The sequence below is a fragment of the Solanum stenotomum genome, chromosome 9 (genome assembly GCF_019186545.1).
Source record: "Solanum stenotomum isolate F172 chromosome 9, ASM1918654v1, whole genome shotgun sequence".
NCBI lineage: Eukaryota > Viridiplantae > Streptophyta > Magnoliopsida > Solanales > Solanaceae > Solanum > Solanum stenotomum.
Genome location: NC_064290.1, coordinates 42433682 through 42447362, shown reverse-complemented (window position 1 = coordinate 42447362; position 13681 = coordinate 42433682). Strand labels below are relative to the sequence as shown.

Below are 13681 nucleotides of genomic sequence, written 5' to 3'. Positions count from 1 at the left end.
ACTTGTTCCTTGTTATCTTTTGACGCATTACTTATTTTTTTGATTTTCCCGAACGAGTTGATAATAGATCAGGCTTTTGCTCATTTTTTTTTACATATACCACACAATAATGATTACACTTGGATTTTGTTGTTTTGAAGCTTCTATGTATAATTATTCTTGTAATTGTTATCCATTCATTGGAAAATTAGGCTTTGGCTCATCCTTTTAATTCAGTTTAAGTGTGCTCTTCATTATTTTGAATCATTCTTCTTTGATACAACTCTTTAGTGTTTTTTTTAAAAATGGTTATAATACAACTCTTTAGTGTTTTGATCTTCTATGTTTCATGATGTTGGTAGTGATATGGGGATTCCTTGATTATTCTTAATTTCATGGTTATATTGAAGACAAACACAACCAAGAATAAAATTTGAGATAAGAGATTTCTCATATTAACTGATTGGCTGAAATGTTGCAGTAATTGAATTGCAAACACTTAAATCCTTGACTTGACTAGTGCGAATTGAGATATTTTATTTGTGCAAACAGGCTGTTAGGAATGAGAAGGATCTGGAAAGCTTAAATGTGCCACCTAAATTCCGGAGCATGAACTCTTTCTGGAAGTATTACTCAGGAGAGAAAGTAGCACCGTTTCCAACTATATTTATTGGAGGAAACCACGAAGCATCCAATTACCTTTGGGAACTGTGAGTTGGTGCCCATATATTATAACTGCAGTCAATATTGCATGAGATTGTTACCCATGATTGATATACATTTCTGTACCTCATCTCTTTATCTGGAACTTCCAAAGAATCTTTATCAGTATTACTTGTCATTCGAGTGTCTATTCACTGTCAAGTGCTTACAATAGTACTTAATGGAAATTTAAGAAAAGCATCTTGAAAGAATCACAAATTGTGTTTGTGCTGTGTGGTGATTGTTTGTTTTAGGTGAACCAGTTTACTTCCTAAATCTTTAGTCTCTTGACTCGTGAAATGCTTTCATCTATTTATTTGCATATTTATCACTTTAAAATAAATGTTTAAATTAAGGACATGCAACTTACCTGGTAGAGTGTGTTCATGTTGGTCGAGACACCACCATTATGGATATACAACTTACTACAACAACAATTATTCTTTAATCCCAAACTAGTTTGGGTTGGCTATACATATCCTCAATATCCATTCTTCCTCAATAATTTTATAGCACTAGAGGTTCTCCTTATTTTCTATTGTGATACAGATTTCAAATACAACTAGAAAGATCTAGCAAACATTGGAAATAATGTAAGTAAACTAACACAACTAAGCCTTAATCCCAAGTACTCCCTTTGTCCAACTTATGTGATGCTATATAGGTGTAATTTCATTAATTTAGTACTTAAGGGTCTTCCCTCGTCAAACAAATAAAAAAAAAAGAAGGTTGGCGCACTTCCCTTTTTGCTCTATCCTAAAAAGAGTGTTACCTTTCTATATTTAGAAACGATTTAACTTTAAACTTTCCATATATGCGTAAATGAGATGATTTATAGTCACACAAATATCTATGGCTTGTTTTAGACCACAAGTTTCGGAACTCTTTCCACATTTCTTTAAACTTTTTGCTCATTTAAAGTGTTGAACATAAAATGGGATTGAAGTAGAAGTTGGTATCATCTATGAATCTAAGAAGTTTTAGGTCTTTTGGACAACTTCCCCACATATGTTTTAGGTCTATCTTGTTCTGTTTTAACACTTTCAATGACCATAGTATCACACCTTCCGACTGGTCTTTTTGGAGGTGTACATAGAACTAATCAAATCATCTTAGGCACCATTTTGTTGAATTATCCTCCATGATGATCTTTGTACCTTCTGTCGGATCATCTAAACTTCTGGCATTTCTACAACACTCATCTTAGGAATGTGTATGAATTTAGAAGTCCAGTATTCACTCCCGTATGACATTGCTAAAATGACCTTATAAACTTTTTACTTTATTTATTAAAAGAATTTTTTTTGGAACTAGCCGTTGAGGTGTTGCAACTTAGAAAAAAGAAGAAGAATATTAAGGATTTCATTTTCTCACAAGTTATTGTTTAGTTTACTTGAGCACGAAGTGTTGAAATCTGAAAGCTGGTTTGATATGACCAGTCATGTTGTATTTCTCCAATGGCATAATTCACTGGGTTTCCTAAAATTTCTCTGTTGGATACATTCTGGATTGTTCTCTCTTCTTGCAAACTTGAGCATGAGAGGGAGATTCTTTTTCTGTTCATAGATGCTCTTTCAGCTATAATTGATAAAGGTATGAAAAGATGGAATGGTGAATGAGGAATAACATGGAATGTAGGATACATCCCTTCTGATATGCTACTTTCCTCAACTTGCCTCCTAATACAATGATTGTTTGTGCTTCCAGGTACTATGGAGGATGGGCAGCACCTCAGATATACTTCCTTGGATTTGCTGGAGTAATCAAGTTTGGCAACATTCGTATTGGTGGCCTTTCTGGAATTTATAAATCACACCATTACAATATGGGTATGTTAGTCCTAGCAAATACTACCTGGATTTGGAAATTGACATTTTTGTTGTTGATGTGTTAGCAAACTTGTAGGTTTTGTCAAATGCAAGTTTTATTGGTTGGCTAATTCACTGTACCTAGCTCCTCTAGATTTGTTACTGAATATAAGTTCTATAAATTTGAAATTGGATTTACATGACTGCTATATGTGATAATTGCCTGATATTGGGCAGGGCACTATGAGAAGCTACCTTATAGTGAACAGGATATTCGATCGATATATCATGTTCGCGAGTATGATGTCCACAAGCTCTTGCAAATTGAGGAACCAATTGATATCTTTCTTTCACATGACTGGCCTGTTGGCATCACCGCCGGTGGGGACTTGAAAGCTCTTCTTCGTCAAAAACCTTTCTTTGAGCAAGAGGTAATATTGAGCGGGTTCACTTTTGCCATGGCTGATATACCTTGTTAGATGAAGTCCTATGTATCTATCTGCTTATCCTATTGGAAAATACCATACAACAACTACACCTCAGTCCCAAACAAGGAGTCGGCTATATGAATCTCGATTTCTTCATTTAAGCTCTTATTATATCATCATACTAAATGAAATAAAAGTGAAAAATAAGTTAAAACTATACAGAACACTTAACTAGCATAGGTGTATGTTCAGAACCTATGCTTGTTAGATGTTCTACATCTGTTTAAGGAAGTTTGATAGTCCATTAATGATGATATCATAGGGGCAGATTTCTACGCTCAGATTTTATGCCAGAGGTTAGCCCACTGTGCGACAGTCAAGTCCGCTTGCCTGACTCAGCCTGCTTGCAGTCAAGTCTGTCTGTTTTTTCAACAACGCCTACTTTTTGGCCTTAAATTATTTTCGATGCCAAAACTGAAATGAACATAACATATATGGGGAAACCCAACCTTTATATTAATTCAAAACAATACAAGGACCCTCACTCATTATGACGACAATTTTGCCACAACTTCGACTTCGACTAAGGCACAGCCACAAGTCGATTGCTGCCGAAAGACACTCTTGAAACCCTTGCGTTCCTTCTTAGTGTACTTAGTGAAATTCTAGACTTATTTCTTTGCTCTTTCATTATTGATTTCGTCCAAGGCCAAGGCTGCACATTTATAGACCATGTGACAGCCATTGACTTACAATAAACAGCCTGCCGACACCTTTCCAACACTTGTCATGATCGAGGCCAATCAAGGCTAATGTTCAGTTGACATCCCCATCTAATAAGGCACTCAAAATTCGAATTACGAAGTTATACAAAGATACATTGAATCTGGACAAGCAGTTACAAAATGGTAACCGCCGCATGTGCTTGGCATGTGCCTTGTGCTACCCAATTTCGCCCCTTGTTGCCAGCTTCCCGCCCTATTTTGGCACCAATATGTTGTCTAGGCTTTGGCTAGCCATTGTCTTGCCATAGCCAACTTGGACCCGGCCGCACATGCTCTGCCGACGCACTGCCAACGCGTTGTCGCTGCCTTGCTTGCGTTTTCCTTACCCATGCTAACTTTTGTTTCCCTCGTGCCATTCATTGTCTTCTTGCTGCCTTAGCTTTGCCTATACTTTACTTTAGCTCAACTTGATTCACCCACACTTGACCCGACCATGCCATTTTCCATATGCCAACTTGCCCAATGTCGACGTCAGTTAGTGTCGATGCCAGTGCCTTTTTCATGTCACGACACTGCCTTGTCAACCTTGCTTGTCACCATCTTAACAATGTCAGCATCTTGCCCACATGATTAATTCAACCTACACCTAGGCCCTTGACAAAGTCATTCATGCCAACCCTTTGCCACTACCGTGCCATCTGCTGAGTCTTAGGATCAGGCCCCTTACAAACCACCCCCACCCTTTGAAACTCGACATCCTCGTCGAGGACATTGCTCATCTAGTAAGCAGATTTGGATTGGGAATACAGATCATCCCGTGCCCTCTATCTTTGTCTCCACCATCGCTAAGGCATTAATGTTTGATGAGTCTGCTTTCTTGTCCTTCTCCTTGTCCAATTCAGCAGCAATCAAAGCATTTACCTTTGCTTGTACCAGGCAGTCTCTTTTTAAATGTGGACCACCGCAAGCATACACAAAACTTCCCCCTTTTTGTTTTGGAAAAGTAGATTTCTCTTGCCCCACTTCGTCTTCGTTTCCGACAGCATGACCCTTCTCATTTTTCTTCCATTCCTTTTTCTTGTCTTTTGACTTGGAGTACAAAGTGCCCTTTGGGTCGTCACCCTCATCGAAGTCAGCCAACTTATTTGCCGCCACAATAACAGAGTTTAGAGTTTGGACATTTTGCCTCCTCAACTCTCTTTGTGGTCAAACCTTCAACCCGCTCATGAAATAGTGCAACTTGTCTTCCTCTACCATATTGCCTATATTGAGCATCAAGGATGAAAACTCCTTGATATATGACCTCACTATGCCGCTTTGTTTCAATCGCCGCGGCCCAAGACAAGTTGCTTGGAAGGAATTGGGTTTTTAATTCCTTCTTCAAGACATCCACGTTTCAATTCGTGGAAGGTTAGTGCTCTACACTTCTCCAACCCTTGTTCTCCACCAAACTTTGGCATCATCACCCAAGTACATAGTTTTTTTTTTTGAACTTGGTAAGGTTGTATTATATCACAAAACAGTACATGGGTTGTACTGAAACCTTATATACAAAAGCCTCAATTCTTACTGCTCTATGGCTAAATTGAGTTTAAAACATCAATTATAGAGACACTATCATTTGAGTATAACTGAATACACCAAAAACATAATAGCAAAATGTAGTTGAGCTTCACTTTCTGCACACTATTTCCTATGCTCTCAAAACACCTAGAGTTCCTCTCTTTCGATATTGCCCACCATATTGAAGAAGGGATAAGTCTCCATCTGCCTCTGTCTTTTGCCAGTACTTCTGCTTCCTCCCAGCTCTGTAAGGCCTCAGAAACTCACTTTCCTAGGCATAGTCTAGGAGATGCCTTTGAGACTCAAAAAAATTCTCCATAAGTTTTGAGTGTACTTGCAGTGTAGAAACAGATGATTCACATTCTCTAAAGTCTCCCCACAGAGAAAGCATCTAGAACATAAGGTTATCCCTCTTCATGACATTGTCTTGAGTAAGAGCTGTTGGAAGGAGTTTTTAAAGGAACTAGAGGTCCAATTACCACAGGTGTAGAAGATTGCACTTGCCCAACATGATTTTCCTGGTGAGAGTGTAGCCCTTGTTGAGATGTGACCACCATCACAAAATTGTTCTTCAGAATTTTTTGAATCTCCTCATTGGCCTTAGCCTATTATTGCTGATCTATCTTATTAGAGCTGGGCCTGACCCCCCATTTCATCTTCTTTCTTTCCATGTTAGCTGTCAGCTCCTTTTGAATTTTGTAATAGCAGGAGGATTCCGTTGTACAAGATAAGTAATCGTGTGGTGCATTTTATCACGTGCAAGCAAGTATGTCAGCTTCCTATTGAAGTCTTGCATAGTGGGCAGGTTAAGGTAGTCGTTTTTCCATGACATGCCTTTCTTGAGGTGTTCAGCAAGACTAAGAGCACCTACTATTTTTGTGTAGTTGGCGCTCCCTTGGTTGCTTGTACAGCCAACACCTTTAGTTGGTTGGAGTAGAGTGCTTTACCACTGGAGCAACCTCAGTGTCTCACTTGTTTTCTTCCCTTTTCACATTTAATTGGACAACTCCTTGGTCTAATATTTGTGATCCTTTGACTTTCTGTTAATTTAGTTTTCTTCAATAAGAACATATCTACATATCTGTTATGTTCACAGAAATTGTGTTTATCATTTCTTTAATTTCTTTGCCCTCATGTCATATTCGTCTTTTGAAGTGTAGAACTATATTTGTATCTTTTTTTTGGGCCCCTTAATGCTCTGATAATTTCAGATATGTACTCTTTCAGATTCAGGAAGGAACTCTGGGAAGCAAACCTGCTGCAGAATTACTGGGAAAGTTGAGGCCTCCTTACTGGTTTTCTGCACATCTGCACTGCAAATTTGCTGCTTTAGTTCAGCATGAGAAGGATGGTCATTCCACTAAGTTTCTTGCTCTAGATAAGTGCCTCCCTGGTAGAAACTTTTTGCAGGTCTTTCTCTGCACCTTGTTGTTTACTGAGTCAAGATCTTTTTATAGTTCACAAATAAAGTTAAGGCTGAATACATACACAAACACTTAAACTTGTCGGAGTTTTTCACTAGACACCTAAGCTAAGCATATAACCTATTGAACACTACATCTAATCTCAAAATGTGCCTATCAGACACTCTTGGTGACATGGCAAGTTGCGTGTTCATCACCTGAACTTGAGCGCGTGATTGCCGAAAAAATAGAGTTCTTCTGGAAAATTTTGGCTTTTGGCCTTTTTTCCTACTTTTCTTCTTGTACGTTCATGAGAAGAAGAAATACACCAGCAAATGATTGTTGTGTTTTCTTCTTTCTTTTCTTACTGCTAATAAGTAGAGTTCAGCTCTAGAACAATAATACATGCTTTTAAATTTCTTTCTTCTTCAGATTCAAGTGGAATTGCATCTTCCATAGTGCTGGCCATCAGACTCCTTCCTCTTATACTATTCTTCTCATCCCTTTACCCCAAAATCCTTCCCGCAAAGTCTTTGAAAACTGATTTGTATAACCCCACAAATTTGGAATCTAGTTTTTTGAGAATTGGTAACATTGTATTCTTCGGCATTAAGGATATGCTGGAGACCATTAGAAAATCAGAAAAGAACAAAAAGAGTAATACTTACAAGGATCCTAAGAATTCTAAAAGTTGATCTGAATCCTCTAATCCTATCTCTTTACACCAAAAATAAAAGTCCAATCTGGAATCTATTGGACTTCATCGGAATATTGTTAGGTGAGATCCAAATTTATGTTTTTCCTCTATATCATTCTGCCAAATCTAGGAACACTTTTGTGACCCAAGTCTGATTTTCTTTTCCTCTGTTTCACCGGAACTTTTTTTGAGGCTCCAAATCTGAATTATTTCTGCTTCTCGGGAAAATAGCCTCATTGGAGAGGAGATTTTACAGAAGTCTTTTCAGGCCAACTCAGTTTTCTTTTGGCTTTTTGTTATATTTGCTGACATGTCTTTTTGTCATTGGTTTTACTTGCCAAGTCACATTAAGTGATTTTCACGCATTTTAAGTTGTTTAGACTTGTGAAATAAGTAATCAATAGACACAATTTGACTGGAGTTGAAGTGTTCAATTGGTACAAATCTTAGTTAAGTGTTCAGATGTAAAAAATTGGAAAAGTTTTAAGGGGCCGCATATGTATCCGGCCTAAATTAATGTGTGCGACTCACTGAGTTTTATAGGTTATTGAAATTGAGTCCGGACCAGGACCACATGAACTTCAACTTGATGAAGAATGGTTGGCTATCACAAGAAAGTATAATGCTGTCTTGCCCTTGACAATCAGGAATGCGAACTATAAGTATGCACATTTCATAGTTCTGTTTTTTATCATGGTTCAAGGAATTCAGCTCGTAACTCCCTCCATTTTGATTGTAGTAATGTACATCTCGGCATAGAACAGTGCCGCCAGTTTGTAAGAAATAGGCTGCAGACAAGAGGATCCAAGCCGTTTGAATTTGTTCAGACTGCACCACGCTACAAACCTTCTCAACCTGTAGCTGACGGTGTCTTCCATGGTGATGATCTGTATACCAGGACATTATCTATGCACTTACTTTCTTTTGTGTCATAAGTTGCTCACTGGAGTCAATTGAGTCTGTTATAATCATCTAGAATAAAAATTGAGTTTGTCCTGAATTACTCAACAAGTGAGATTAAAATTTGTCCAGTAGAAGCTCATTGTTATCTCCATTTTGAAGTCTATGAATACTGTTCAGTGTAGTACTAGTTCTTTTTCTTATCTAGTAGTATATTGAAAGATACTTTATAGCAGTGTGGATGTTGATTCTTTCTCTTTTCCGTTTCCTTAACAGGTTTCTATAAAAACCCTCAGACAGAAGCTCTTCTACAGTTTCTGGAACTTGAGTATCTTCTCAATAAAATGCCAGAATCAAGGAAGCTTGCTGCAAGTCAAGCCCCATTAATTTCAGGATGTAAACTTCTTCCTCTAGTGTTCGTAAAATTATTTTGCCTTATGATTCATGATCCATGATCCGCTATTTGTATTCAACTGACACTGGTTGAAGTTTTATGTACTGTTCTTTGTTTATTATGACATAGAGAGAAGAAAACCAGAAGTTTTAACATTTGAAGTAATTGGTTGTCTACAATTTTCTTCTGGAAAAAATGATTCTCTGACATAAAATATTGAACATTTTCACTTCTCCTCCTGATTTTTTTTTCTCTGATATAATATAGAGCCACCTTAGATACAATTTAGTAGGTAATATATTTGACGGTCGCAAAGGATTCAAATAGCTATTGCAAGAATGAATTGATGCTAAAGCTTAAGCTCTGGTTAGTTTAGGAATATTCCATGTACATGACATGCAAAATTTTTATACGTAATCCCTTTGAAGAGTAATAGCTTCTACCCAGCGTTCCTTTACCTTTTACTACTTCTACGACTATTTAGGTGAGTCATAGTTTATTACCTTTCATAAACTTCCTTTGTTGGTTTAAAATTGCATTACCTGCGGCTGCCAGAGACCTGCGATTACATATTCTGTTGTGAAAACTGTGTATGTTACCATGCATTCACTCACATTTTCTTTTGTCAGCAATGTCATTATACTTTAAACGGGTATGCTATGCAATTTGATTAACTATAGTTGACATGTTTCTAGTATAGAGATATCTTGTATAGTGAAGTCATAACTTTTCGTTCTTTTATTTTTTGTTTGATGTATATTTTATATTCTAGAAGAGCTGCATGGTTTATCTAAATAACTGGTTGACTTTTACCTACTTTTAATGCATTTTCAGGTTCCTTCGATTACCTCGGTGAAGATATACCCATAGATGATATAGATGATACAGAGGATTTCAAAGAGGTTGACCTGGAATATGCTCAAGAAAGATGAATCTTAAGCTCAAATCTTGGTACTTATTTTTTGTTGGTTCCTTATAACAGTCGTGATTTATTTCTGCCTGTCAATAAATTTATGTAAAAGGTTGTTCCCAGAGAACCGCCGCTATAAAGGGTAAATGAAAGCTGCAGTTTTAGCAATTTTAATGGGAAGCTTCACGTCACAGAATTGTTTGACATTTGAAACGTTGCCCCTTTCTCATTTTTTTGGCCATTTTTAGACCTTAGCATACTTTTGCTCTCACCTTGCTGTGCCGAACCTTTCAGACAATGGGTGGGTTGTGATTAAGCCTTTGCAAGAATTGATAACTAATTTCATCACCTTTGTCTGGATCACCAAACCCTTACTGGTATTTGAAGTAGTGCTGGTTTAATACCAATAGTGGAATGTTACGATTTTCTTATATTGGCACAGCTGAATTGCATGCTCTCTTATAGTTTTCCTAGGTAGTGCACAATATCTTAGAGTAAGATGGAAGTTGTAGGCAACATCATCACATGAGAGGACATTCTTATTAATGTTCCTCGTGATTTTGCCAATATGAGCCAATGACTGTATTATGGTGAACCACAAAAACCATCTCAATTCTGTTCATGGATAAAAGGTATAATAGAAAGAACTCATTTTACCATGGATCCAGTTGCAGGGATTGATTGGCTTTAAGGATCGTTGATTGTGCCCAGCAAAATGGACCAAAATCTATTTTCATTGGCAGTGCTTCTGGGTCATCCAATGAACTCCTAAAAGGTATATAAATATGAGTATTTTCAGTTTTATTCATGTTTATAGTCATCCATTTAGTTTTACACGACTGAAGCATAATTAAGTTGGAATTCACCACTTACTGCATCAGTTGTTTCCCTGTCCTGCTGAAAAGCTGTGTTATGATTGGCTCTGATTGATTACTGTTACTGTATTATTGTACTGCATGAATTGTGGTATTATGTGGGGGAAAATAAAATTTGTTTGTATTTTAGCGAGGGCATGTGGTAGAGACTGGTGAGATTAACTTCACGACAATTCTGATCTTTGTGAAGATCAGACTACTAATGCCCCAGCTTTAGAAATGTAGGTCATGAATCTGATGTTCAATAAATCTAACTTTTGCTGATATAATATATCAAGTAGATAAGAATCCCCTCTCCCTTCCGACGCGAAGCATGACTACTGATGCTAAGCTATAGAACCAATTATTATGCTGTGATACAAATAATTTTGGGCCTGTCAAGGAAATATTATGTTCTCTCCAAATATGGTCTTAGATAATTCTCACATCATGAATTTAACTTTTGAGGTTTGAGTTTTAGGTACAAGGCCTCTTCTTTTATTAAACTTAAAAGTCGTAAAATGAAGCCATGTGAAAACTGAGTTGATACAGAATTGAAATTGACTTTGGAGATCAATGTAGATTCAAAAGAGGGTTGTAAGTAATGTTTAATTCTGAAAATGCTAAATATTCACCTATTTTATATTATTGCAGATTCCTCATTTGTTCCTTAACTAGGGAGGAAAACTGATTGGCTAAAATGGGCAGCAGACTTGGTGAAACTGAAGACTTTTTGCTTTTTTCATTAGACTAGCCATCTCCATTTGGACTTTAAAGGGACAATATTTCCCCTGGTTGTAATTTGTAGCATGATGCAGTAATAACTCTAGCTTTTTGTGAAGACTAGAAAAGGGTGTAAATCCACTGCTTGGGTCCAATCACCATTATTTGAAATTAGTAGTTTCAGTTGCAACTATCAAAGGATGTGGTGCAACGGAAGGGGTTCCTCCTCTTTTAACAAGAGGTTTTGGGTTAAAACAGTGCCTCCCCATTGGGGTCGTAAGCAGCATGAATCTTAATATAATTAGGCTTCAATGCGGATATTCAGACATCGGATGGGAAATTAAAAAATAAAAAGTAGTGTTAGTTCCAGCAGTTTTAATTTTTAAAATATGATGATATTTACATTTTTTTTTCTTCTCTACTAGTTATATTAACAGTTTAATATTAGAAAACAAAGGTAATTTTTTTTATAAATATAAAGATCAAGAAAAAAGAGAAAATGGTCAAATGCCCCCTCAACCTATTACCCGATTCTCAACTACACACCAATACTTTAAGGAGGTCCTATTACCCCCTTGAAGTATTTTAAATGGAGATATTGACACCCTTAAATGGTGATGTGGCATAGCAAGTGTATTCACTTTCCTATTAGTAAGCGTGAGGAAAAAAAGGAAGTCAAAATTAATTAATTTGACAGCTGTCAATTCTTAATTAGATAATATAATAATTAATAAAATTAATCAACTAAAATTACACACTCTCTCTCATCTCTAACCCTTCTTCAACTCAGTCGGTTGCCATGGCTATCAATACAAGAAAGAATTTTATCTTTTCATATTTTCATTTTTAATTCACAAAATACTTTTCATTAGCAACAAGTGGGAAAGACGGGCTCCTCTGACTCCTTCACACTGTGCTAGACTGCTGCATGGTGGCAGGGGTAAGACTGGAGTGTCACGTATCATTGTGCAACCATCTACGAAGCGCATTCATCATGATGCTCTCTATGAAAATGTTGGATGTGAGATATCGGAGGACTTGTCCCAATGTGGTCTCATCTTGGGTATCAAACAGCCCAAGGTGCTAAATATTTTTCACAAAAAAAAAGAAAATTTTGATTTACTTCTTGAGTTATGCTTCTTGAGATGATGATTATTTAACTTGAATTGCAGTTGGAGATGATTCTTCCTGATAGGGCGTATGCCTTCTTCTCCCATACTCACAAGGTACAAAAAGAAAATATGTATGTAGCTCTAATTCTAGTCAGCAATATTGACTGAACAGGCGTGGTAATTTTTTTCTCGAAGATTAACATTTTTTGATGGATATTTAGATCTTAGCTGAAAGGGCATCTCTGTTCGACTATGAGCTTATAGTTGAAGACACTGGAAAGAGGTTACTAGCATTTGGAAAATTTGCTGGTAGAGCTGGAATGATTGATTTTCTACGTGGATTGGGACTCTGTAAGCATTTTGTTTGTAACTTGAAGATGATTTATTGAATTCATGTATTGTTTCTTGTTGGATTTTGTATGACCATAGACCCTGCTCGTTGCGGACTCCAGTAATGTGTGTGCATGTATGCTCTTTTATTCTTCTTTTATACCTTTATCTTTTTTCTAATACTTAAGGATGTGCATGTCAGGGTATCTCAATCATGGCTACTCAACACCTTTTCTTTCACTCGGCTCATCTTACATGTACTCTTCATTGGCTGCGGCTAAGGCTGCAGTGATTTCTGTTGGTGAAGAGATAGCAACTATGGGACTTCCATCGGGAATCTGTCCTCTTGTATTTGTTTTCACTGGTTCTGGAAACGGTACCGTGGATAGTAACCTAGGCTCATTAATTTCAGTTTATTGACATGTCTAGTTCAGCTTCTATTCAAGATATATTCTATTCACCTATTTCCTTGATCTACTCTTTTCACAATGTGTTCCATAAAACTTCTCATTGTATGTCTTTTGGCTAAATCTTGATATCCTTTGTAGTGTCTCGTGGTGCACAAGAAATTTTTAAGCTTCTTCCTCATACATTTGTGGATCCAAGAAAACTTCCAGAGCTACATGAGATGGTAAGTTTGGGCTACTTATTTAAGACAATGTAATCGATAAATTGCTTCACTTGATTGAGTTTTTTCTCTTTCATTTTCCCACTTTACTTCACATGAGTCCGGCCGAGTTGATCTTTTGGTGGACCGGACCGGTTGCGACCTGGGCCGTTCACACCCTTAATTTCTGTTCACTTGGAGAAACTGTTTCACTAGCAGTTCTAGAGCTTGTAAATTCTATCTAGTGTAACATTCGAGATTTTGTTCTTCTAACCAATTTTGGATCAACAAGATACTTAAACGCCTATGATCTCTAAGATTCTTCATGCCACATGCCAAATGCCAAATCTTCACTTTATGTACTTCAAATGCTTGAGTTGAAAAAATTCATAGCTTTGTGTTTCAGAAATCTGGTTTTCATGTGTAGGCCAGAGATCTTACTCAATCAAAGCAACCATCAAAGATAATCTTTCAAGTGTATGGTTGTGTAGCAACCTGCCAAGACATGGTGGAACATTTAAATCCTTCAAAATCTTTCAATAAGGT

The 13681-nt window shown here is 37.0% G+C and overlaps 2 protein-coding genes across 6 annotated transcripts in view; both read left to right on the top strand.

Annotated features, from left to right (window-relative positions):
* Positions 1-10217, top strand: part of LOC125877792 (lariat debranching enzyme) — a 200669-nt gene extending 190452 nt beyond the window's left edge. For 4 of the 5 annotated variants that reach the window (XM_049559060.1, XM_049559063.1, XM_049559062.1 and 1 more), the window contains 9 exons: positions 532-689; positions 2389-2510; positions 2727-2920; positions 6433-6615; positions 7849-7967; positions 8045-8184; positions 8482-8601; positions 9434-9550; positions 10178-10217. In XM_049559060.1, the coding sequence (XP_049415017.1) occupies positions 532-689; positions 2389-2510; positions 2727-2920; positions 6433-6615; positions 7849-7967; positions 8045-8184; positions 8482-8601; positions 9434-9531 (1134 nt within the window). In that variant the 3' untranslated portion in view covers positions 9532-9550; positions 10178-10217. The remainder of the gene's footprint in view (positions 1-531; positions 690-2388; positions 2511-2726; positions 2921-6432; positions 6616-7848; positions 7968-8044; positions 8185-8481; positions 8602-9433; positions 9551-10177) is intronic. The other variant, XM_049559061.1, reaches the window with a different exon arrangement.
* Positions 10131-13681, top strand: part of LOC125877541 (alpha-aminoadipic semialdehyde synthase-like) — a 6477-nt gene continuing 2926 nt past the window's right edge. The window contains exons 1-7 of the mRNA XM_049558806.1: positions 10131-10141; positions 11959-12166; positions 12259-12312; positions 12420-12549; positions 12731-12904; positions 13077-13159; positions 13563-13679. Of these exons, the coding sequence (XP_049414763.1) occupies positions 10131-10141; positions 11959-12166; positions 12259-12312; positions 12420-12549; positions 12731-12904; positions 13077-13159; positions 13563-13679 (777 nt within the window). The remainder of the gene's footprint in view (positions 10142-11958; positions 12167-12258; positions 12313-12419; positions 12550-12730; positions 12905-13076; positions 13160-13562; positions 13680-13681) is intronic.